We start from the raw sequence: 25,428 nt of genomic DNA on the forward strand, positions 1-25,428 counted from the left end.
ATTGTATGACCATGTAATCTTGTAGTTGACATCCAGCTCTATCTTCAGGCAAAATTTTGCGGCGATCGCGCGATCAGCGGCCGAGATCTGAAGGGGGGGTCAAATTGACCCCCCCTCAGTAAAAACTTGGTCTCAAATAGCCCAGTTAGAATAGGGTTAACCCTATTCTAACTGGGGGGGGGGGTCAAATTGAACCCCCCCCCCCTCGACGTTTCGCGCCACGATTCCGCAACGTGCAAAGATTTTGCCGCGTTGTTTCATGACTTTTTTCATTTGAGTCTCCCGCATATTTTGAGACCAAATTTGCGACGTCCGGGTACACCGTTCTGAACTTATGCAATGTTTTGCATATGCATGTCAACCCGAAAAACGCTCAAATTCATGATTTCGTGCGCAAATCCAATGCAAAGTGTGTTTTTTTGTTTAATTGATATAAATTAGATTATTTCAACTTTTAACCATTGAAATAAATCAATTCTAATGTAGATAAGCTTGAAAAAGTGCCTCCAACAAATTTTGGCAAAAAAACAATAGAAAACAAAAGATCGAGAAAACAATAAAATACATAAGAAATTAACAAAACAATAAAAAACAAAAGAAAATGATTTTGATTGTGCTATTTTTTTACGAGAAAATTGTTTGATGTGTCTTGAGGAACTCTGACACAAAAATCTAATAATCCTTCAGTCTTTTTTATGGAGTTATAGGTGAAAATATGATTTCATGTGTTAGTTTGCATAATTAATTTATTAAAAAATATGAAATCAAAATTTTTCTATTATATGACCATGTAATCTTGTAGTTGACATCCGGCTCTATGTTCAGGCAAAATTTTGCGGCGATCGCGCGATCGGCGGCCGAGATCTGAAGGGGGGGTCAAATTGACCCCCCCCCCCCAGTAAAAACTTGGTCTCAAATAGCCCAGTTAGAATAGGGTTAAGAGCAAGAATTACTACAAACATGTAGTGTTTAACCATGCATTAATGCAGTGACTAAGATATACTTGACCAGCTTACTGCTCTTTTCAGTTAATTTGCATTACATACATGTGCATATTTTTGTATGTCTCCACTTAATTATTGTGATAATCAGCTGAAAAAGTTTACAAATTACACTTTTTAATTTGTATCCGGGCAATTACCGCCCCCTCCCTGCTAAATACTGGTTACTGATAAAATTAAAGCAAAAATTAGGGTTTGGTTTAGGGTTAGGGTTAGGGTTGAGAGTTTGGTTTAGGATTAAGATTAGGTTCAGGATTAGGATTAGGGTTTGAGTCAGGGAAAGGGTGTGGGGCAATTGCCAAGGGGGTAATTGCCATAGACCCTTTTTAGTGAATTTTCAACTTTTTTCCAAGTTATTACTAATTCATGTCCACTACAATGATTTACAGTAATTCACAGTAACACGCAATATAAGTTGAAAACACTTATGCAGATGTAACAGCATCACTCCAATAGGTTTGAATAGCATCTGCAGCCTGCCATGTCTGTGTGGTTAATGTCAATCATTATAAAGTTTGGCTGCAAAATATTAAAGGGAGTACTCACAACTATGCATTAGCTTTTAAAGGTCAAATACAATCCAAGGTCAAACACAATCCCATACACCTGCAGAAACTGTTGATTTTTGCTCTAAAATGGACACATAACTAAGCGTAAGACATGTGTGTGAAATAACATTGTGATAACACTATTTCAGATGGGTAATGAAAAACATGCAAAATATCAATTAAAAAGGTATACTGCAAGTACCAAGTACTAAAGTCTCATAGCAAACCTAATCATGGCTGCTACATATTTTTTTTTTTTGTAATCAATTATCAATAATCGACAAATATGGCTACAGAAGTATACACTGATCTTATGCGCTAGATTAGAGTGAATCACATGCTGCTTGTTGGGATATATGATTTCTAGCTCACTATGGATCATCACGCAATATTCTACCTACCAGGCAGTGCTACCAGGTAACCAGTACTGAACAGGGAGGGCGCTTTGCGAATAAAAACAGGGCAAACCGATTTTTGCTATTTCACTCTTTGAGCTCAAACACTTCAGAAGAACTCATTACCTTGGCAAATCCTAATCAGCTAGACAAATTTCTTGGTAGACTCTTTCAGTGTATTACAATTGCAAGCAAATTGCAATTGGTGGAAGATGAAATTTGCATCCTTCTGAGAACTGTTTTGCCTTTACCTTACCTTTGTTTTATATCATTATAAAACTACAGACATACTCCAGATGATATCCTTGACTTTTCATTGATAATGTATCTCTGAAACCTGACGGCTCAATATGATATCATATCTTTTTCTTTCAAAACACAGTTGGTGATGAAACTTGCTTCAGTATTATCACTGAATTCTGACAGCACACCACCTTCCAAAACCTAAAATTCATAAACATTTCCCTTTGCTTCAAAGAAATCAACCTAGGATGACTTCATCTGCAGTTGTTACTGCCGTGAGACACTCCCTCCCTCAATGCCACTGGGTCATGGAAGCAGCACAGGAATCTGCCTCAAACCCATTCTTGATGCTTGTCATGATGGAGGAATCCATGGCAGCCATTATCAAGGTTCGGGCCATTGCCTTGGCAGCGATTAGGGCTCTTTTGTGAGCCTCCTCACTACCAGCAATCTCTGCAAAGGCCTGAGTGTTTGTGGCTACAGCTGCTGGTGCAATGTCAAATGCTGGTGCCAAAGTTGGCACAACGTGAGAAACATTACCAGTGTCGGACGAACCGACAAGAGTGGCGGCCATATCCACGCTAGTGGTAAACTCCATGCCAAGACCTTCCGCCTGTCTCTGGTAAAGAGAAGCCAGCTGAGCATTGCTGCATAGATTGGAGTATGGTGTTGGGGTGAAATCAAACTCCAGCTCACAGCCAGTTGCCTTTGCAGCAGCGTGGAAGGCAGCATTGGCTCGCTGCTGTAGGTGAGCCATGTCCACATGGTCTTTGGCACGCAGGTAAAAGACCATCTCTGTGTGCTCAGGGATGATGTTGGGCTTCACTCCACCATTTGAGATGACGCCTGTGTGGGTGTGTGTTTGTGATAGGATGAAGGGGTTTGCAGGATTGAAAAAAAATAATTCAATAACTCTTATCAAGTGTAAGCATATCTACACATGATACTGCCACCTCTTAATGTGAAAATAGTGTATGGTGAGAAGACTATAAAGAAACTGAAAAACTCTTATCTTACAGAAAAGTCTATGAACATTTGGTGATGAGTTACACTGTTTTATCAGAGGACATCACAATTATTCACACCATTGTCATCATAGCAGACACTGAAGATACTGTCACAAATGTACACACAAGTAGTTATGTACATGTATCAAGGCTGTATGCATGGTTGTTTTAATGTGTATGTACACAGGTGGACCAGAATAATGGAGAACATTCTATATGATATAGATAGTACATACAGGCTGACCAGATCAGTGGAGAATTTTCTACATGGTATACAATGTAGCTACAGTACATGTATGCATGTGACAGGAAATACATTATAGCTCACTCAATCTAGAATGATTTCATCCATTCCAGAAAATTCTAGGAAGTGCTGGCTGAGTGAGGCACTGCCCTTGTAGCCCAATGTGATTGGTAGTTAATTTTGGCAATTATGTTATGCACATAGTTAGACAGTGAGTCATCCAGGATTCCTGGAATTTGGACTTGCTAGTATGTTCAGGTGTGTGGCCCCAGGTTGGAGAAAATTACAGAATGTTCAAGAAAGGGGTGAATGAATATATAAGCCGGAGAAATTCTGAGGTAGGCAGAGTACCCAACACCTCTGCTCTGAGAGTTACGTCACTTCTGGCTCTGAAGCGACTTGTTATAGTCAGTCCTGTGTTACCTGCTGACCTGCTATACAAATTGTGTTTGTGGAGATAAGGCCTGGGAGACATTTTGCCTGCAGAGAATTAATTTGCCTACGTTGGAGATAGACTCCATATTTTAGTGTCAACCGACATTATTACGGCAAAGCTGTGACGGGCTGGATTCCTTGCTGGACATTATAAAGTGAATCATCATTCAACGCATCAACTGGACGTGGTCGTGATAACATTTGGATTCTGCCCGTTTCCTGTGGATTCTGCACGTTTCGCTGTGGACGTATATCCTGGATTTTTACCCCGGATTATAATACCAAGGATTATCACAACCTGCGTCTCTGGATTTACATCTGAGGTATCATTCATCGGTGCATCGCGGATCATTCATCTGTGCATCGAACATCGTATCTGGACACTGTCAAAGGATTACTTGCTTTCAAATTTGGCTGTACTACGTGTAAGTGATTTCATTACCGATTTGTAATTGTTTCTATTGATCATTATTGTACTGATGTGAAAACCGATTACGAGTCTGTACCCACAATATCACTGTTAATAAACCGCCTGAACATTAGTTGATTGTATCTTTTGTGCGATCATTCTCAGAGTGATTTTGGTCGTAACAATACTGAATCAGTATCTTCAGTGTCTGCTATGATGACAATGGTGATAATATCACAAATCAGCTGCAACAATTTTTAGCATCCTCACTATTCATTCCAACAGTGTATTTTAGGCTAACCTATACAATGTAGATGCTAGTATTGCAACATCACAGTTCAATTACATACAATCATGAGACAATACAAAATCTCAAAGCTGATAATCATTATATGGTTACTTGACTAACCCCTTGAAATTTCTGCCAAGGGGTGTGGGGAAAGCTAGAAAGCTGGTAAATTAAAGATTATGCAGATGAGTGACTTTCTACTGCTTCAGGTCTATTCTTCGATGATGAAATACCTCATCATTGTAAGTTTTACAACTAAGGGCACAGGGTACATTGTTATTTTTTTTTCATAAAATCTTTACAAAGGGAATAAAGTCATTCTATACTTAAACAGTTTAAACATCTTGCAAATCTTCTTCAACAACGCAGTTTTCATATTCTACTCATGACATAAAGATACTCACCATGTATTTGCATGAAAGGCTTCAGCTGTTGCCTCAGAACAGAAATATTATTGTAGCACAGGACAGCTGCATCCAGGGCATTTCGGCCATCCCATGGACATGAGGAGGCATGTGCTGCCTTCCCTTTGAAGCGAATGGTCAATCGCATGATGGTCAGCATGGTGGGTTTGGCCACATTCACTGTAAATGGGTTGAAGGATGCTGCTAAGTCTACATCTTTGAACAGCCCACTGTGGATGGCTTCAATTTTCTTCCCATTTCCTTCTGAGTCTGGTGTGCCAAGTACAGTGACCTGTGAAATAAAATAAAAATGGACATTGTCATGTTGCTCTTCTCTGCAATGATGTTCTTTTATCAGTAAACTCATTACATTATGAGGAAAAAAATGTCTCTTCTGCTGTTCTGCTATTTCTATAAAGATGCAACAATCTTGGCTCTAATGGTATACCAGAAATTGTTGTTCATATCCAAGCAACTAAGGCTGCGTTCATGCGAAACTAGAATTGCGTTTCTAAACACGTTTAGTCGCTAAACGTGTTTAGTTGCGTTGCGTTCATGCGATTTTTCCATTTAAACGCGTTTCAAAACGCCGATCTGAAACGCGGAAAAAAGGGCGTTTTGAATCATGATTCTGCCAGAATCACGATCGCAGAAACCGCATGAACGCAACCGTGATTTCAATCATGATTCTATGACGCCATTGTGCGCTGTGCGCATGCGTGTCTCATGGGGTATCCCACAGCTCTAGTTCTGTTCGCGCGCTTGTGTACGTCTTATGAATCGTGTGTTTTGGTACCATACTTGGACTTGTTTGTTTACATCAACGCCATACACCGATTCTATGCTCGTATCTAACGTTAACTGTTTAATATAATAATACATGTAATTACTCTCCGATTGAGTTGATAAAAGTAATGGTTGCAGCGCTGTGTCTACCAAGGAAAACAATTGGAGAGACAAAGAATTAGGATTATTCCTCGATCTGTTCCTCGATCTGTGGGCAGAGCCTGAATGCCACAGCTTATCGGAAAGTATTCACCGAAGTAAAAACGTAACGGCCTAGCGCCTGTACAGTTGGAATAAGGAGGTCTGGCTCGAGCACTGAACTCGATAACGTAGTGTTTGAGTTCAGTGGGCTCGAGTTGCAGAGACAAGGTCAAACTGCGCAGTGCGCTGCGCAATGGCAAAGGATGAGCTGAGCCAGAATCAGCGTTGCGAAAGCCTGCGTGAACGCTCTTCCACTAAGACCGTGATTTGAAACGCCGTTTTGAATCATGATTCATGTTTGTGATTCTGGCTACGAAATTCGCATGAACGCGGCCATAAACATCAGTGACAGCACAATATGCAGAGAATAAAGAAAAGGATCAACAAAAGCACACCCCGTACTCTCAGTAAGACAAGAACTGCTATGCCTTCAGTGTATAAACTGCCATAGATGTAGTTTCCATGACATTTCTAATCCTCTCTGATATTGCAACACAGTGTATTTCTGCTCACAGCCATACTCTGCACTATTGTATAAGCCAATAAGCTATTATTTTTGCGAGGGTTTAATTTTCGCAAATTTTGCAAATCACAGTTGGATTACGAATTTAAAAACACGCAAAAATGTCACCATGTGCTAGGGTAACAATGCATTTAAGATTGTGTCAGTGTCAATTTGCGAAAACAACATCTTGTGAAAATATTTGTGACCTCCCGATTCACAAAAATATCTGTCATGTTAAAATAACAGCTTATAAAAAAAAAAAAAAATCCGACATATTTAGTCACATACCAAAAGCAGTTTGAGGATTATATCAGAGCATATTAACAAGTGCCATGAATACCGGTGCTTAATACCATTTTAAAGGCAAACATGAATCGCCATTGGTCGAACAAGAGATTACGGACTTACGCCAGCCATGCGTACATGCCATGCATGTGATTCAGAGGAGCATTTTGAAGCATAGTCTACACAGAAGAAATAATCAAAACAAATAGACAGAATACCAGAATTACTGACTTAGGCTAGCCATGCTTTCGAAATCAACACACATGTTGCATGAAGTGTGACTTTTGGCTTCGTCTTCATTCAAAACAAATTATTTGAAATAGACAGAATTTTATTCAATTCTTCTTCTCATCATGGAGTGGACATGTGTGTGTAACAAAAAAAAAAAAATCAGATGTGAGATGGATGAGAAGTGAAGAGGAGGCCTCATGAGCACTGTGGGGATGGAGGTGCTCATGAGGGAGAGAGTGCCTTGTGAGACGGAGCCCCCCTCATGAGCGGATTTCTCGGACTGATAAAGTCCCTCTCTGCTCTGTTTTTGGGTGAACTTGTTGTATTATTGATGTCATGCTGTGTAAGCCATGACCATGCTCACCTTTCCAATTCCTTTCTTTTTCTCAATAACTGCCTTCACAGCAAGTGCTGTTGCTACGCAAGATTCTGTGATGAGATTACGACCTGAGGCGTGCCCAAGCTCAGGAAGCGCATCATATTCAGCCAACAGGCAAATGTGCACCCCCTCTCCCCCTGATGATGGGTTGGAGTACGATGCCCTGAATCCAGTCGAACCCAGAAATTGTTCCTCCACTGTAAATCCTCTTTCTCGCATAAAATTGCACAGAAGCTTGTGGGCATGAAACTCTTGGAGACCAAGTTCAGGATTTCGCCAAATTTCATGGCCAAGTTCCCACAAATGTGTGGCTTCGGTGTCGATGGTCTGAGAACTTGCCGACAGTAGTTCCTCCATCTTGATCTTGCTTGTCGATTACTCCGTCCAATCTTGAGTTGAAGTGAGAGGTAGAAACCTAGTCTAGTGTTTATTGAGAAGGCGTAACTTTTAACTAAATTTCCTCCACTCCAGTGCTAACGTTAGTGCTCTTGAGTCTTGCTCATCCTCCTCCACACCCTGACCGTCCAGATCATGCAGATAGGCCAGGTACACCACAGCTGTTCAAAATACTGTAGTCCGGTACCGGTACGGCGGTAGTAGGGGCCTATGACGATGCCAATGGTTGTCACGTATGGTTGTGGAAATTAAGGGTGCGATGCTTGGAATTTTTACTCGGACAGCTTGAACTTTAAAACCAAATGATAGTCCTGACGAAAGGTGAGAAGCTGCCTGCACCGTCCGGTCAGTCAGTGGCTAGCTAACGTGTTTAATCAAGGAGCTTCATTAATTCGTCTTCCCTTGCCTTCAAATCAACTCGATTTTACAGCCCATGATCACAAACGATGCACGATGTGGGATGTCAATGGTCACTCAATCAAGACATGTGTTGCACACACGAGTATAGTACCCACACGCATCTTCATACAGCATGCATGTCGGTCGACCTTGAGTCTGTTACACTTGACGTAGCTGGCGCACTTACACACAGTACTATGTACCTGTACACACTACCAGGTACTCCAAATTTTGATACTTTCAGTTTATGGGGGTAAGAAGAGCAAAGCAAGTACATGTATAAGAAACAATGACCCACCCCTAGTATAATTGCTTACTAATAATAATCGTTACTGAAGTTTGCGGCTAATCAACCGTATGCGATGGTTAGACATGGTTGGCCTTTATAGCAAGGAGGATAGTCAGCGATATGCAGTGTGCTGCCCTGCTGGCTATAACTTTCAGAAGGTTTAGAAGGTTTTCAAAAGTTTCACCAGAGAACCTTGAAATATAAGTGAAATACTTAAAAAAAAATAATGTTTTCACCCATCACCAGATGTAGGGAAAGTGCCTCCAAATCATAAGTAGTGTCCATCATAAATATTGCTAAGCAAACATTTAATTGTGTCATTCAATGGATAATGTGGGCATTGACGATCACATTGTACGAGAAAAGAATTGTCTCTATCGTAGACTTCTCGTAAACCGGTCGGGTGTCTTTATGTGTGTGAATGTCCGATACAAATGGGGTAAGACAGCCTTCTTTTTACTGTCCAAAACGGACCAGGTTCCCATTTCATTAGATATATTTTTAGGGTAGTAACTGTTGCTAGAATGTCAACATCCCGTATCAACAGCAAATAGAAAAGCATGATTATTGTTGTTAACTTGACAATCGCCATTCTAGCAAGAGATGCTATCATAGCAAGTTTTTATAAAACGGGGTCCAGACGTGCCGCCTTATTTCCCCATTGAGACTGATGTTACAAATTGCATTGTCAAAATGAAGTATATTTTTATTCTCTCTTATCAATTTGTGAATCAAGTCATGTCTTGAGACTAAGATAAAGAGACGGCGAATTCTCTGAGATCGCATGATAAAATAATAGAAGACATACAGCTGTCATGCAAGGGACTCGCAGCAGCAGACAGGCTTCGAAGCCTAATACGTTTGATAAATGATTAATAGTTCGATCTTTGAAGTGTCCAGAAAGCAGTTTGATTTATTTTCCAAAGAAGCTAGGGAACAAAATTCAAGTATACAACGCAAATTCAGCTGGCACTGAATTTGAGGCCCGGTACGAATTTACATCAATGCTCCGTCTTTGAACATCAAGGAACCATAATCGGTGCGAGTCAAGCCAATATACTTTGGCCATTATGGCCAATGTTTGGGTGCATGTCTTACATAATGTATTATATATAGACAAAGTAAAAAGAACTGAAAAGTATGATAATTTTCAATTCTTTTTACTTTGTCTATATGTATCTATATAACGACTTCAGTAAATCTTCTGATGATGTCTCTTATTCATTTTGTTAATGATCTCATTTTGTTTTTTACATCACAATCCTCATACCTGTGGAAACAATAAATGGTGAATTGGTTAAGATATTAAAATGGATAAGAGCTAACAAATCTTTCAATTTTCAAAAAGCCAAATATATGTTGTTTAGTAACAGGGGCGGCTCCATAAATTCCGTAAGGGGGGGGGGGGGAGCATTTACAAGGCGCGCGGGCTATTGTTGTAACGAAAAATAAAGGGGGGGGGGGGGAGGAGGGCGCCCGGTGCGTCCCTGCCTGGATTCGCAACTGAGTACTAGTAATGTACTCTTTACCGATGAGATTTCGATAGAAAATGATCCTCGTATTAAATTTCTAGGGATTATTGTTGATTATAAATTCTCCTTAAGTGGAAATGTCATGTTGATAACATCTTCAAAATCATATCCTGGAAAATTGGTGTTAAGTTTCACCTCCCAATAAAATCCGCCACTATGCTGTATTCCTCCCTGATATTACCCTATTAACATACGGTTTGTTGGCTTGGGGCAACGCCCGCCCATAGATAGATTACTTTAGGTTATTTTCACTTCTTGAATAAGAGCTCATAATACAGATCCATTATTTTTTCTTTTTTTAAGAATAAATTGCTAAAAATAAAAGATTTAGATTATCTTAATTTGGGTCAGTTCATGTTTAATCTTAAAAACGGGACTTTACCTGCTTTATTCACGAATATGTTTCATAAGAATTTGTCATTGGCTATAAAGCCATCGGTTATAATGTGCAATGAAAGTCATTGATTTACACGCCATGTAACAACGTGCCAATTAGCAAGCCATAACACATACATGCACTGCTAATTTCGCTAGAAATTCCAGCATAGTTTGATTTTCGTCAACATTTCTTTTCTGACTCTAAATATCCACATTCCAAGCTAACAAGCATTATCAGACCCACGCTTATACAGAAAACTCTTGAACAGTTTTGTTGTCCTCTATTAGATACAACATGTTCATCATCATTATTTTGTGTTGAGTTCCCCGTAAATGAAGTTTACCTCTATCCTATCATAGGATTACAATCTCTTGTATTGTATTTGTTTTTGTTTGTTTGTTTGTTTGTTTGTTTGTTTGTTTTTGCCTGTGACATTTTTTTTTGCCCTCCTGCCCGCCTTGCAACGAAGTCAGGAACCCAACCAGGGCATAGCTTTCATCGGATGGAAGGGGTGCCATTGCGATGCCACAAATTAAATCTGGGCCACGTTTCATAAAAAAGTTGGTATGATAGCAACTCTTGCTGGGATGGCAATTGTCATGGTAACGACAAGAATCCAGCTTCCTGATTGGCTGCTGGTATTGGAAGTTGCCATTCCAGCAAGAGTTGCTCTCCTAACATCTTTTATGAAATGGGCCACTGGACATGATGTCATCCTTGATCTGCCTTCCGTTTCATAACATCTTTCATTAAGATCATAGGTATAGATGAGGTGATGATGTTTATCAATATTGCTATTGTTCTCATCCTAGGTATGTATAATGATGCTGAGAACGCTATGATATATTACCATCTTAATGTGGATACGAAAACAATGGAGCTGTTCATCGAGCTGACTTATATATACAGACTTAAATTTTGAGTTACTTACATAATGCAGATTTGAATTTGGACGTTGACCTATAGATCCCAATTTGAGTCTGCAATGTCGATGAACAGCTCAAATGTTGTCGTATCCACAGGGCATTTGTTCTAAAATTCAAGTACAATATGTACTACGAGTAATATAACCCGTGAGTTCGACAATGTGTAAGCAATAACAATTAAGGCCCGCGAGACCGACACATAAAGCCCCATGATGAATGTCGAACTCGTTGGCTGTTTTTACCTAGTGTTGAACTCATGGACTGTAATTTTATGACAGGAGGGGTGTACTATACTCATACTGGAACTTTTTATTTTATTTTTGTTTGTTTGTTTGTTTGTTTGTTTGTTTGTTTGTTTGTTTGTTTGTTCGTTCGTTCGTTTGTTTGTTTGTTTGTTTGTTTGTTTGTTTGTTTGTTTGTTGTCAATGTCGAACTCATGCACTCGAATGACTCGTGGGTGTCGGTCTCGGTAGATGACCTTGCATGGTACCTATACTGCTGATAAGAGTAATGATGATAGCGATAACATCACTTAACGACAACACAAAAATCCCCCTATTAATGATGATAGAATTATGATTATTGATAACAATAACATAATGAAGAATATGATGAAGATGGAGAGGACTGAATTAAGGGCAAAAGCAATGCAGGAACCTTTTCATACTTAGAAACATTTTTATAGGTGCATGTCACATCAGAAAATTGATATACAGCGTAGTTATTACGATGGAATATAATTTTATGGACATTTCCAGTCCCATAATGAGTGCAAGGCGAGATAGGAGCCTTTAAACAGAGTGAGGAGCGGGTGTGGGAGGTGGGTACACAAAGGAAGCTCGGAAGCTTGTGCATATTTATATTTCAAATTAAGGGCGAACTGGATTCATATTTGGAAAATCTTCAATCCCCCAAAGTGTATAAGGCCTATATATATGTCTGTTGAGATGGACGGGGAAGGGTGTGGGGTATCCCCTTCCCACAGCCATGAGGGAGCTTTTGTACATTTAGAATTGAAATTGAACTATACACCTGGGCACCTTTTGTGAAATGTTATTTGGAATTTTGTTCATTCCCGAAAGTGTATGAGGAGGTATATAGACTACAATGAGCGGGCGCAGCTTGTCATGCATATTAAAAAATTAGAACGATCTGATGCACAGTTTGTGAAATGCTAGGAAGATTTAACGCCCCTGCAAGCAGACTCTTTAGGATTTAGTACCGTTATTCCATTCACCTTGGTTATTCTACTTTGTTTATCGATCCGCTATCCTACCCGTTTAGCAACGCCCTATTGTCGTGGTAGTACAAACCCTTCCCCTGGGCATTGTCTCCACAGAAAGCTTGTCTGCCTGCCCTCACCCACCAATGCTATACGAGCGAATAACGTTCCTGACACACTATATCCGAGGAACTTCTCTGACGGGTATACACAACGCACAGTCATATACAGGTGTCAGACTCTGTTTTTCCGTGAAGTTTCAGTTTCATTAAATCACAATGGGATCGTGAACACTGTCAGAAGTACATTTTGTCTTGTTTGGAGTAAATTCGTCGTACACAGCTTACAAAGATCGCGAGAGATTAAACACAAGTGTTTAACCGTGGCGTTTGATATAACTCTATAAGCACGATAAGCTGTACATTATACTTCAGTGAGGGTAACACGGGGTTCGTGCAAATGGAGTTCGCTTGGTGTTGCCATGCAATGGAGGTACATGTGACCGTGCTCTCGTACTCTGGGTAAGTGAACACAGGTTTAGTAGTATAGTACGTGACATGTCCAGCTTCCTGGTTTCCAATCATATAGCAACAATAGTATAATGGCCACTAAATTATTATTTATATATAGGTACCCTGTAGTATTCCGGGGTATAGTACTCATCAGTCCTCAAAGTTTATATTATAGCCGTGTATATTCACCTAGTGGTTCATACACACATGTAAAGTGCAGTTGGTACTATAGTATACCTGTGTATATGTTTGATTCAAGCTATAGGACCAGTCGATTACATGTATTGTGTTCATCTTGCAGCAAAATCGAGTTCAGTCATCAGGTCATTGTGAATGTGTCAGTCATTCGGACTGTATATTATGAATCATTTTTAAAACTCATATTTCTGATAGTTTTCTATACTCCTCGTGTCAATGTGGATGACCGTAAACAGAATAGTGCTGGTTCCCTGTTTTCATACGCTATAAAAGGCTGCTGCTGTACTAGATGCTATGGGGCTAATTTATCTGTCTTCTGAAATGCAGTCATTATCTGAACTCGAGCTCCCAACTCACCGACCTTAAGACTGAGATGTGAATGGTTGAATAATCTCGCCTTTCTCAGAGTAAAACAGACACTTTACGTTACCGCGTTTATCGGAGTTCACGGAGTGTAATTCAAATGAAAAAATAAACACAAAACCCACAAACGAACAAACCCAGTTATACGTATCTTGGTAATTACAAACGAAGGAGTTATTAGAACATTATGTGCTGTCGCAAACTATATAAATAATGTATATTGTAAAACATGATGATCACTATGTCATCTCCATCATAGATTTTGTACATGTAGGGCTGTTGATTTTTTAAACTTAGTTACAGTATGCACCAACACCAAACACACTTTTACTATACCTGTTATGACGGGATCCTACATTTTTCGTGGAAAGACTTCAGAAGTCGCAAATACTAAGATCTACTAAATTATACTGATCATGTGACATTATATGTGGCAAGAATATGCCATTATTTTGACGTTTGTATTACTCATATATATTGTTTGGAAATTAAAATAAAAACATGAATGAATGACGATCGATCTCGCATTACATAGTTGCAGGCTTATGGAAGAGATTACTCATTAAACATATTCTATAGTTGTACGTTTATGTCAAATAATAACGATATAGGATTGAGATCTAACACATCATTTATCCGATGGAAAATTGGAAAATGTGGCCAAAAAAAAAAAAAAGCGCATTCCACAAGCCAACATTTGGCAGACATATTATACTTTGCAGACAACGGCAGATGTATATAACTACAGTCAGTCAGCATTCTTTTTTTTTTGTACATACCAAGGTAAACTCAATAATATCATTCAATATTTCTTGAAACAGTATATATGCTCAGAACACATTGTAAGTTACAAGGAAGAATTAAAGACACAAATGAAATATCACAACCGTGGTATATGGAATGATAAAGTACTGAAAATTCAATTCAAGATGTACATGGTCTTTTTTTCCAGGGCATTTGACGTCACATGCAATGTTCATTTCACAAAATCGATCCGGTCACCAGGGACTATATCCCCTAGGTGTGTGGCTGCAGGGATCTCTAGGTGTTCTTTATAATCTGCATGGCTCTATACACCATTGAACAATTACGGCTAAGCCCTGGATATTATTATGTTACACTGCACGGATCCAAGGCCTTAGCGAACTCGCTCTGTCCATACAGGGAGGTGATTTTTTGTCTCACCTCGATCCATGCTTTGTCTCTCACATTCTGATATATCTTACTGCATTGATAGCATCTCACCATTCTCTTTATATCTACAGAATAACCAACATTGATTTTGCCGCAAGATTCTTTACTTTTCAAACCTACTGTTGTTTCGTTTGCACTTTAATAAAGCTTGACTGTATACTTGACAAAAATGGCAACGTGATCGTGATGTTCTCGGGCTGTTCATCAATGAGAATATATTTGGAAAAAAGACATAGGCCTACCTGTATGGATTATGAAGAAAGGGTTACCGTTAAGGAACAGAACTTTAAGAGATATGATGTGTCAAGTGATACTGATTATATAAAAAGAAAATCTAGACTTTGAGATGAAATCTCGTTTCAAGTCTCAAATTATTTTATATAACTAGCCATTAACAATATAGCGCGCTGTGAGACGCCACCATCTGACCTATCTGACCAGTGATTGTTAGTCTACTCCGATCGTCGGATTGACAGCCTGTGTTACGCCCGCTCAATACACATCCATTCAAAGAACACCTTTGGACAAATGACCAATTCTCGTATCATACCCATAGATCAGTGAACTAGGTCCTCTATAGCCATCATGAGTGAATCTACTTACATTATCGTGTGTTTGGAAATCTTTGTTTACCTTGAAACGCAGGATAGTCAAAAGTAAATTAATTAGGACCGCCAGTCGATCACTGACAACTCGAGTCTTTCATAGCCGACCTATATCACCGGTATATATTATAATAGACGTGGAGACAGCGGTTAGCTTGAATATATACCTCAATATTACACAAATGTGATTAGTTTCAGAAGGATATACACTGAATCAATGAACGAAAATATAATGATTGAATTCAAGCAAAGTAATCTCTTTGAATTATTGAGTTGCACATCCTAACTTTCGCAACTTCGTTTTCTATCGTATAAGTCTTCATCTTAGAAGACTATACTTGTTAATCTATATATAAAGAGTGATGTTAAAATTTTATAACCACTCTTGCTCAGGCATAATATGTGATATTGTTTATAGCTTGAAGTGCCCTCCTATAAGATCGAGCTAACCTAACAACTTCACATCCATTGATGCATATACCCCAAGTAGAGGTGAGAAATAAGAATATTGTTAGATCGATATTAATTGTCATTGATCGATCGGAGATTGATGATGGGGAAAGTTCAATTAGTAAAGATTTTTGTTTTACCAAAGCTGATTTATATCTCTTCACTCATGGTAACACCTGATTGGGTATTTGAGGAGTTAGATAAGGTGGTGTTTGATTTTATTTGGAGGGGTAGAGATAAAATAAAAAGGAATATTTTGTATTTAGATTATGATAGGGGAGGATTAAAGTTCATTAATTTTCGAGTGTTTGTTAAAGCACAAAGAATTATGTGGATTAAGCGTTTGATTTGAGGGGATCATAGTATGAAGTGGAAGTTATGTTTTAAGTTTTTCACTAAATCGGTGGGAGGTATTTTGATTTTTTATAGTAAGGCGATTTTAGGGTTGTTGAGGTTAACTTTACCAGAATTTTACAATGATATGTTGCAGGTTTGGATGGGAAGTAGAAGTTTGATCCTGAAAGAGGATTCAAAAAGGAATGAGGTAATCTTTAATAATAAATTTATTTTGATTGATGGACATACAATATTTGATAAAGAGTTATTTCTTAGGAATGTATATAAAGTTCATCATTTGGTAGATGTAAATGGGGAATTTAAAGGGAGAAGGGAGTTTTTAAGATTAGGAGTTAGTGAAGAAATGATTGGAAAAATGTTTGAAATATTTTTAGCTTTACCGTCATCATGGAAGGGTACATTAAAACAAGAAATGAATATGGAGGATACTCAATTGAAAATTGAATTTTATTTGCAGAATGAAATATATCATATACAGGATATAACGTCAAAACTTATTTATAAAGCATTGATGAGGGATGGAATTGGAACATCATCAGCATATAATAATTTAGTTGGTTTATATAATTTTGAGGAAATAGATTTTAGATTGATTTTTTTAAGACCTCGGAAGTCTACTCTTGATTGTAAGCTGCGTGAATTTCAATATAAAATGTTGTATGGTTTAATATATACAAAAGCTAAGTGATTTTCTTTTGGTTTTGTAGGAGATAACCAATGTACATTCTGTTATTCTGAGGTTGAGACTTATGAACATTTGTTTTTTCATTGTAGGGAAGTCAGTCAGATTTGGAAATTGTGTAGTGAAGTTTTTGTTTTACCCCAGATGCAAAAGTTAGATTGGCAATCTGTTCATGTCGGTATTAAAACGCAGGATATCGGAAAAGGGCAACTCATAAACCATTTGATATTATTGATAAAATGGATGATATTTGTATTTTCGAAGGAAAAGAGCAGGCCCCCATTGATAAGAGAAATTAGAGAAAGAATGTTAGAAAGTCGAGAAGAAGAAAGGAAATTAGCAATGAAACGAGGGACGCTGGCCTTGCACAGCAGGAAATGGAATCAATTAATGACACGGTGATTCGGACTCCGCATCTATTGCTACCTCTTTGTGCTTTTTGTTGTTGATTGTTTGGTGAACAGGTTCGGTGTTTGTGGGCGTGTGTGTGTGTGTGTGTGTGTGTGTGTGTGTGTGTGTGTGTGTGTGTGTGTGCATCTGTGCTGGAGTGAGGTATACCTGGAGTATGCCTATCTAGAGGAGGAAGTGTTGATGAGGTTATACGGGTGAGCGATGAAGGGGTAATGTTTTATAGGTATGGATTATGTACAGACACTGATCATGTAGATTTGTAAAGCTTTTGTATGTACGATGTGTGTGCATAGGTATGTAGCCTTTTTGTTGACCCCTGATACATAGGTATGCAGGCCTTTTGTTTGACCCCTCAACAATATTGATTTCTTTTTCTAATAATTACTGCTGTGATGAGTATACAGGACGCAGTCAATGGATATATTTTGTAATGTGTATTGTACACACATAATGGTATTGCTGACCCATTAGGCATTATCAAAAATTGATCTTATAATTATTGCGGGATGACTATATTTGTGAAGCAGTTGCTGTGTATTGTATAGTAGAATAATCAGAAATTGACACAATGACAGTCCTAAGAATTATTTTGTAATATTTTGATATACGTTTGAAATGTCACGCAGCAAGCAACACAACTATAATTGTTGAATTGTAATCAACGATGGATGATGGAATCGAAATAAAATATTGTTTGAAACAAAAAAAAAAAAAAAAAGATAGCTCTCTATCCCTCTTCTCTTGAAAGCTATCTCCAAAGAAGAATCGATAGCAGCAAAGTTGCATTGTACTGAGAACTGGCTCCTGCCCATGAGAGTAAGAGATAACCTCATTGTTGTTTCACCCTAAGATATCTTGGCTATAGATTCCTCACGGCACACTTGTCGAAAATAAAAGCGCGCAACGAGGCACAAAACTCCTTTTATATCATTATTATACCATCTATCGATTGATAAAGGTGTCGATTCGATTAGAGTATTCATAGTCCTTTTGCAAATAACAAAGAAATGGACTTTCACAAGGACATGCAACTCCTGGACAATAACAATCAGGGCATACTGAAAAAACAAGTATCGTATAGATGTTTTAAAAGGGGGTTATGATTTAGCTAACCCAACTTTTATGGCTTCATGCGATCAGTTCTCAGAACTGTACTGGTGTCCTGACTCTTCACATTTATTATTGAAATATGTATATATATAAATATATCTCAAAGCTACGCACCGTTTTCTCTTTCCTTTCTCATATCTCACATTTTATGCACAATGAATTCAGGAGACGCCAAAAAGCTATTGTTGCGGTGATTTCTTTCACAAAAATTATCCCAATTAATTACGTGAATCTCATTTAGACGATCCAGCTGAGGCACGCGGCTGGTTGTTATTCATAACTCTGTCTGCCCCCTCCCCCCCCCCCCAAAAAAAAAAAGAACATGCGCACAAAGGGTTGAAGGGTATTGGTCCGTCGGGTAATCGAGCTTGCATGGGTCTGCCTGAACCGCTATGACGTCTCCGGGGCGGCTTAAGACGTTGGCGTTCCATGCCAAAGACCCGGGTTCGATTCCTGGCGGACACCAACTTTTCAACTCTTGCACTTTTCCTAAAAGGAGGATCAGTGAGAGGAATAATTATGTCAAAGTTACGCACCGTTTCCTCCTTCCTTTCTCATATCTCATATAAATTGCATGAAGAAAGGATTTGTCTTGACACTGATTCTGTTGTTCATACCTAATCTTACCCCTGATAACACAGTGAGAGAGCATTTAAGAGGAGTGGAACCGGAAATTCACCCGATTCCCGCTATATTTCAAACATTATGTATCGCAGTACAATAACACTGTCTATACAATAGAGCTCACTAGTGCCTTTCGTCTGTTCTTAGTTATCCATGTTTTGATCAAACACACAATCGCTCTCCACAGGATGTCTCTGGGCACGTGGTGAGTTACCTGTAAGCCTCCCCCAGTCATGCAGAAGGTCGGGGTTCGGGATGCCACGGGACGATTCATCGACGCCTTCGACCTCATGGTCCAGTTACCATGGGGAGCTCTAACGTCCGTGGTCGTCCATCATGACATGACAATCATGCAGCTGAAATCCGTCGTGGAGTTCGCCGTCGGTCTTCCAGCTGACCTCATTACGATTGGTTACCGGCGAAGCGCCGCGTTGGATGAGCACTACACACTGCGGGAACTTCGCATGATCCCAGGTGAATAGTGGTTATCCCTCTATCAGAACATGAGCAATATAGGAAAGCTTCCCCCCCCCCCCATTTATAGTGTTTTGGTTTGCGATAATTTGCGATAATTTGTTCCATCCAGGCTTACACAAATTGTATACTTCACAAAACCTTGGCGATGAACTGAAGTGTAGGTCATTATGAAAACAAAAACGCTGATGTCCCGAGAGAGGGAATGTTTGTTCAAAGTAATGTACAGAAACTCTTCACTCTTTCTAAGGTCTTACATACCATAAACTCTGTTTAGGAATCAATGGAGGTAAATTCCAAAGAAAATTAAATAACTGAGGATATACAATGATTGTGTCGTCACAGGCGATCGCATCAACGTGATCATCGAGTACGGATTCGAAGAGATCGTAGCAGGGGCGGTGTCGGGAAGCACACAGAAAGTCATCAATGACATCAGTAGGCACTGGGACGAGGATGATGTTGCTAGGCGACGGACGATCGTCATGTTCATCTCAGCACATCGCGGATACCACTTTCTGGTGGAAAGGTAAGCCGCTCTTTATTGAGGATCCTGCTATGTGATTAGTCGTGCGTCACGCCATTATTTTTTTGATCAAATCACTTATTAGAAAAATCACCCGTCACAGAATATGACAAGACATAAACGCGAATGATGAGCGAAAACAACGATGCTCCAGCATATATCAAATACTGTATGTTAACTTAGCACTGCAAGCATGGACATTGCTTGAAAGAAAAATCATGTGAGAATTTTTAGAATTCATTGCGGATGTGACGTGAACACTCGGTTTAAACCTGATTGTGCAAAATCGACGACCAATATTGATGCACTGATACTTGAACACTCGATGATAAACGTACCATGTCGCAAAGAATTTAGTTGTTGATTATTGAGGCGGAAGCTCTGTAGTGAAGAATATAAACATGTCACATTTAATGGTCTTATGCATCAGTCGATAAGAGAGATAACTCTGTGTACATTATGTCTGTCCCAGGATGCTGGAAGATGGAGCACACCCCGACTCGGTGTCACCCTCGGGGAGAACGGCCCTTCATATCGCCTGTGCCATGGGCAACGGTGGCTGCATCGACGCCCTTCTCCAGCGAGGCGCCAACACCACGCTAAAGGTACGTTCCTTGCATTAAAGAACACATGGCATGGGATTTTCCTCAGCCTTGACTTTGCTATTCCCAAGGATCCAGTTATAATAATCACTGTTTGAGCATTTCCAGGTACCCATCTGCGACCCCAATCATAATAGGAAAAATAATCAATTAATCAATCAATAATTTCAAGGTGTTAAAACATCGTCCATCAAGGATGCATGCACAGCGCGAAACTCATAATATGATATTATCATGTTTCATAGTCTATAATTTTATAGCCTTAATAATTCAACTATTCTACTTATCAATGGATGTCGCATGAAAACAAAATATTGACAAACTATATTTTAGTCTGATATATTTGGTTTTGCAAAGATCTATCTGGAAGAGAACAGTGAATTCTTTGACATTTGATCACGAACTGTATATTGAACTTGAAAGTTCTATGTATAAACGATAATTATATAAGTATCTCCTATTCATCCCCTTGGGTCTCCCATAGGATACCAACAATAAGACTCCAGCACAGCTTGCTTTCAGCTGTGGCCAGCAGGAAGCTGAGCGCAGGTTGGTCCTCTATGAGCGGGCCAGGAAGAGGCAGACGAGGAGGGTAAGCAAGCAGGAAGACTGGCTGCAGACACTCCCATCCAACACCGGCTCATCGTGGTCTCGCACCCCAAGGTTCCCCGTCTCTCGGCTGGCGAGGAGCGTCACACCCACCTTGGCCTTGCAAGAATTATCCCTGTCCCCCGCACCAGGTATTTGAGTGACGCTATAAATCAGTGTATATCATCTTATCATATCATGAAAGAAATTCAACCTCAGAGGAATTTTGTATGAAACAAACGTATTTCTGGAAATATCAGGTCAGGGGATGCAAGAAAGGTTATAGACAAATTATTGTCAAGCGATAATGATGGAGGTCATTATCTTACCTGGATGTACATCATCTTCAAATATCCGTGGGGTCAAATAAACTTCTTTACGGCAAAATTACTAAAATGCTCCATACACGCACTATTATAAGGCCCAGCGACCGTCTTTTCACGAATCTCTCTTCAAAGAAGGCGGTGACAAAGAGAGCTCACAAGATGTGACTTTTCCTTGTCCTTAGTATTGTACGTAAATTTGATTGTGTTAATCTTGTTAGCAAGTCCTATAAAAATACATCATTTAGAATTCTTTGTTGTTTGATGGACGATCCATATTTGCCATTCCTTTGAATAATGACAATGCCAACTCATCATAAAGATACTGCTCTCAAAAATGCGTCATTAGAAGTGAATCTTGCATGCGGCTACATTTTCGGCCATTCAATGTCAGTACATCCATATCTAGTTGACAACAGAGGAGTGATGATTGGAATGTGATTATGGATTTATAAAAGAATTGTTCCTTGTCCTTGTTAAAAGCATTGATAACTGAGGTCTGGATGTTGTGTTTACAGGTCCCGAACTTCACGTCAAGTCGTTACGGACAGCGGTAAAGACGACGAAAGCGGCTCGGGACTGGTCGGTACGGAGACTGACACAGGCCGACATCGGGCATTTTGATAACAGCAGCGAAAGCAGCATCGGCTCCGAGCACAACAATGATGCTGAGCCAACCCATCACGATGAGCCAACCCATCACGATGAGCCAACCCATCACGATGGCCAGAACAATGAAGGAGGAGAAAAGGTTGAGGAGAACTTCATAGTAAAATACAAAAACCCTACAGTATCAATATTGAAGACACAGTGATAATGAAATTATAGTGTGCCTAGTAAAATGTATTGTGACTTAAGATTTGAGTCCAGTTGTTATGGGTTAATTACACTTTGCTACTCGAGAGTTGTAACGTTACAGATTCAGAACCCATGAAAAAGCTGAAGGAATACAGGATGTGCTTTACAAAGCTATCGGGTTTTTTTTTTTAAGCCGGATATTATCAGTATTATAACTGAAATTTTTGAAATACAATGGTGCTATGGCATCTTGCTTTTATCGGCAAATTCTGAAAAGCTTGTGTTCGTGGTGACAGGAGGCGATATAAACGAACATTTACTATGCCAGTTTGTCATCTTCCAGACACCGGACACGAGTCGGTCAGCCTCCATCACAGACGACACTGTTTCCATGGGGACGTCACCTCGGCCCCCGACATCACCCGCCATTCGACCGCCGCACCTCCTTCGTACGACAGCATGGCAACAGGACGGTCGTAGGGTCCGCTTCGAGGACCCAAGTGTCAGGACAACGCCAAGAATACACTCGGCCCCTCTGCCGAAATCACTCGGAGCTGCGTCGGTTACAAACGACTTGGACTTTGAGGACTCATCAAGTCTGAAGTAAGCCTCTCTTAATGTACAATCCTCACAGATTACATCGCATCTTCCTTTACATCCATTCCCAGGGTCATTTCATTTCATTTCCAACAGCAAAATTGAATTGCAGTAGGCCTATTATATACGATATTTAATTACTGATAATTACACAAAATCATGCATTGTTTGCCACTCCGAAATCATCAGTACCATTACCCAGTCTCCTTTAGCTCATTACTTATGAGATCTTAATTCATTGATGTGAATGAGAACAAGTATGAATGTGGCCCAGTAAATGAACTTGACGCCAATTTGAAATATAATTTTTTAATACAATGTACCACCGTTTTAATACAACACGTCGGTTATTCTGCAGTTGATGGTTATTTCTGTTTGATATTATTCATTATGAAAATGGTTCGCCTTATTTGTACATCGAATAACTTCTAACTATTGTGATGTCAAGTAAAATGAAGTTGTTGTTTATTTCGTTAAATGTGTAGGTTCTCAGCCGATAGTAAATCTGCACGTATGACTCAAGACGCGGGAAACACGAACAGACCCCGCAGAAGTAGCAGTGCGAACATTTACGATAGAGCTCCGGTGAACTCTACGACTGCTGTCCGACCAGTGAGGGCAGCCTCGGCTAGGGTCCGAAGCGCCAGATATAACCCCCACTATCCAGACGACCGTTATGGACAGGATGAAATAATGGATATGAGGCGGTTAAAAGACGTGCAGGCCGCCCTGGAAGTCAGCGTAGGTCTACGGGAAACAACCGAGCAGCCACTGCTATCCAACGGTCGCCGAAAGGCCACACCAGATGAGAACTGCAGGGCGTTCAATGACTGGCTTGAATCCAAAGTGCAGGGAGCGAAGGACAGGAAACTTTTGAACCATGTCCAGCGAATGCTTGACGAGGCATTTGGGCGAGCAGACGAGGAGATAAAGAGGCAGGAAGAGAAACTCCCGCCAAAGAAGACTGGACAGTCATTCGATGACTGGAAGAAACAGAAGGAAGACGAAGCACGGAAGCGGAAGAAAGAGGCTCAAGAGAAGCAGCGAAAGGAGGAGGAGGTGCGACAGCATCAAGCCTCGGTGGACGCCGAGAACGAGCTGCTTATCAAGGCTTGGATCCTACGTAAAAATCAGATGGAGCGGCAGAGAAGGCAAGGTGAAGCCAGAGACAAGCGGGAGAAACAGAGGCGGCTGGTCGAGCAGCAGCACGCCGCTCAGAGCGCCTTTCAAAAATGGCGGCTGAACAAGGAATGGGAAGAGTTGGTCAAACTCAGAGAAGGCATGGAATTCTTCGACAAGGCTGGCAGTATTAACAAACTCTCATTCAGACCGCCTCTTAAAAGGAAGAGGGTGCAATCAGCTTCTTCGTTGCGTAGCAACGGTAAACCGATTTCAAAAACTGCGTCGTGATGCCTTTTCTCAGCTGAGTAATAAAACAGTCCGTCCATCATTGTGTGAGGTTTTTCATATTTATATTTTATCAATTTCTACTGCAATTCTTTTGCAATTTCTGTCTTGTCAAAAACTTGTTTCTGAAATAATACATTTTATCAGAAATCAAAGTTGCATGGTAATAAAAGCCTGTTTGGTTTCTTGAGTGTTGTGCCGTCAAACTTTGCAAACGTGGACATTATTAGGTATCACTCTGCAATAATAAGTAGTAGAAAATAAAAGTAGTGCCATCCTTAATTGTGCTTGTGTGTGTACGTCTCATGCCCTCTGCAAATACAAAACGGAAGATATACATTGTGTATAATGCAAGCGTCATGCCCAAGACTGCAACATGGATCGTCTATAGTGTAGCCGACTGACCTCAAGTTCTGTAGCATGATTTATGTGATCATGTCTTACCAATGTCATACCAAAGTCTTATCGATGTTTTGCCAATGTCTTTGCAATAAAGTGAGGATTATTGAACATGACGTTACGGTGAATGATAGCATAAAGTCATGTTGTATGTGGCACCTCTGTAGGCATTGAGCCATCGGTGGTTTGTGGGACCACTGCTTTGAGTGAATGATGGCGTTGAGCCATGGGTGTGCAGTAAGACCCCTGTAGGTCAATGATGGTGGTCCGTGGGACCATTATACGTATAGGTGAATGATGACAGCCATGTGGTGTGTGGGACCACTACGTATGTTAATCAGTATTATCAATATTAATGTTGAGAAGGAAGAATATCTTTAATGACAATACCGTCACCAGTACAGCTACTCAGTACTCATTCAATAATGATCTTTTAACCAAATCTGCATCGATACATTATCTTCATGCAAAGAGCTCTTATTTTGACATACCTAACCATAATTTTTATTTTGTATGATAATATAGGTAAATAATTACATGTATTATGTAATTAAAAAATTCCTGAACATGCAGGCGGTGCATGGCGGATGTTATGATCATTCAGTCCACATTTTGTGAGTTAGTTGCAATAGATTAAATTGATTCATACTTAATTGCAGTCATCAAACGGTACATAAAGTAGCATGACATTAAAGGAATTATT

At 39.8% G+C, this 25,428-nt stretch overlaps 2 protein-coding genes across 2 annotated transcripts; one reads left to right on the forward strand and one right to left on the reverse strand.

Annotated features, from left to right (window-relative positions):
* Positions 1-1,846: 1,846 nt before the first annotated feature.
* On the reverse strand, positions 1,847-7,719 carry LOC140233126 (peptidase M20 domain-containing protein 2-like). Its single transcript, XM_072313242.1, has 3 exons — positions 7,348-7,719; positions 4,976-5,267; positions 1,847-3,033 (listed from the first exon to the last, which is right to left on the reverse strand). The coding sequence occupies exons 1-3, from the start codon at positions 7,717-7,719 to the stop codon at positions 2,480-2,482; spliced, it is 1,218 nt and encodes a 405-aa protein (XP_072169343.1). The 3' UTR covers positions 1,847-2,479.
* Positions 7,720-19,244: 11,525 nt separating this feature from the next.
* LOC140233392 (uncharacterized) lies at positions 19,245-24,448 on the forward strand. Its single transcript, XM_072313498.1, has 7 exons — positions 19,245-19,485; positions 19,831-20,014; positions 20,484-20,616; positions 21,098-21,353; positions 22,043-22,293; positions 22,666-22,925; positions 23,405-24,448. Exons 1-7 carry the CDS (start codon positions 19,245-19,247, stop codon positions 24,327-24,329), a joined length of 2,250 nt encoding a protein of 749 aa, XP_072169599.1. The 3' UTR covers positions 24,330-24,448.
* Positions 24,449-25,428: the final 980 nt, after the last annotated feature.

This window comes from Diadema setosum, chromosome 9, assembly GCF_964275005.1.
Source record: "Diadema setosum chromosome 9, eeDiaSeto1, whole genome shotgun sequence".
NCBI classification, from domain to species: domain Eukaryota; kingdom Metazoa; phylum Echinodermata; class Echinoidea; order Diadematoida; family Diadematidae; genus Diadema; species Diadema setosum.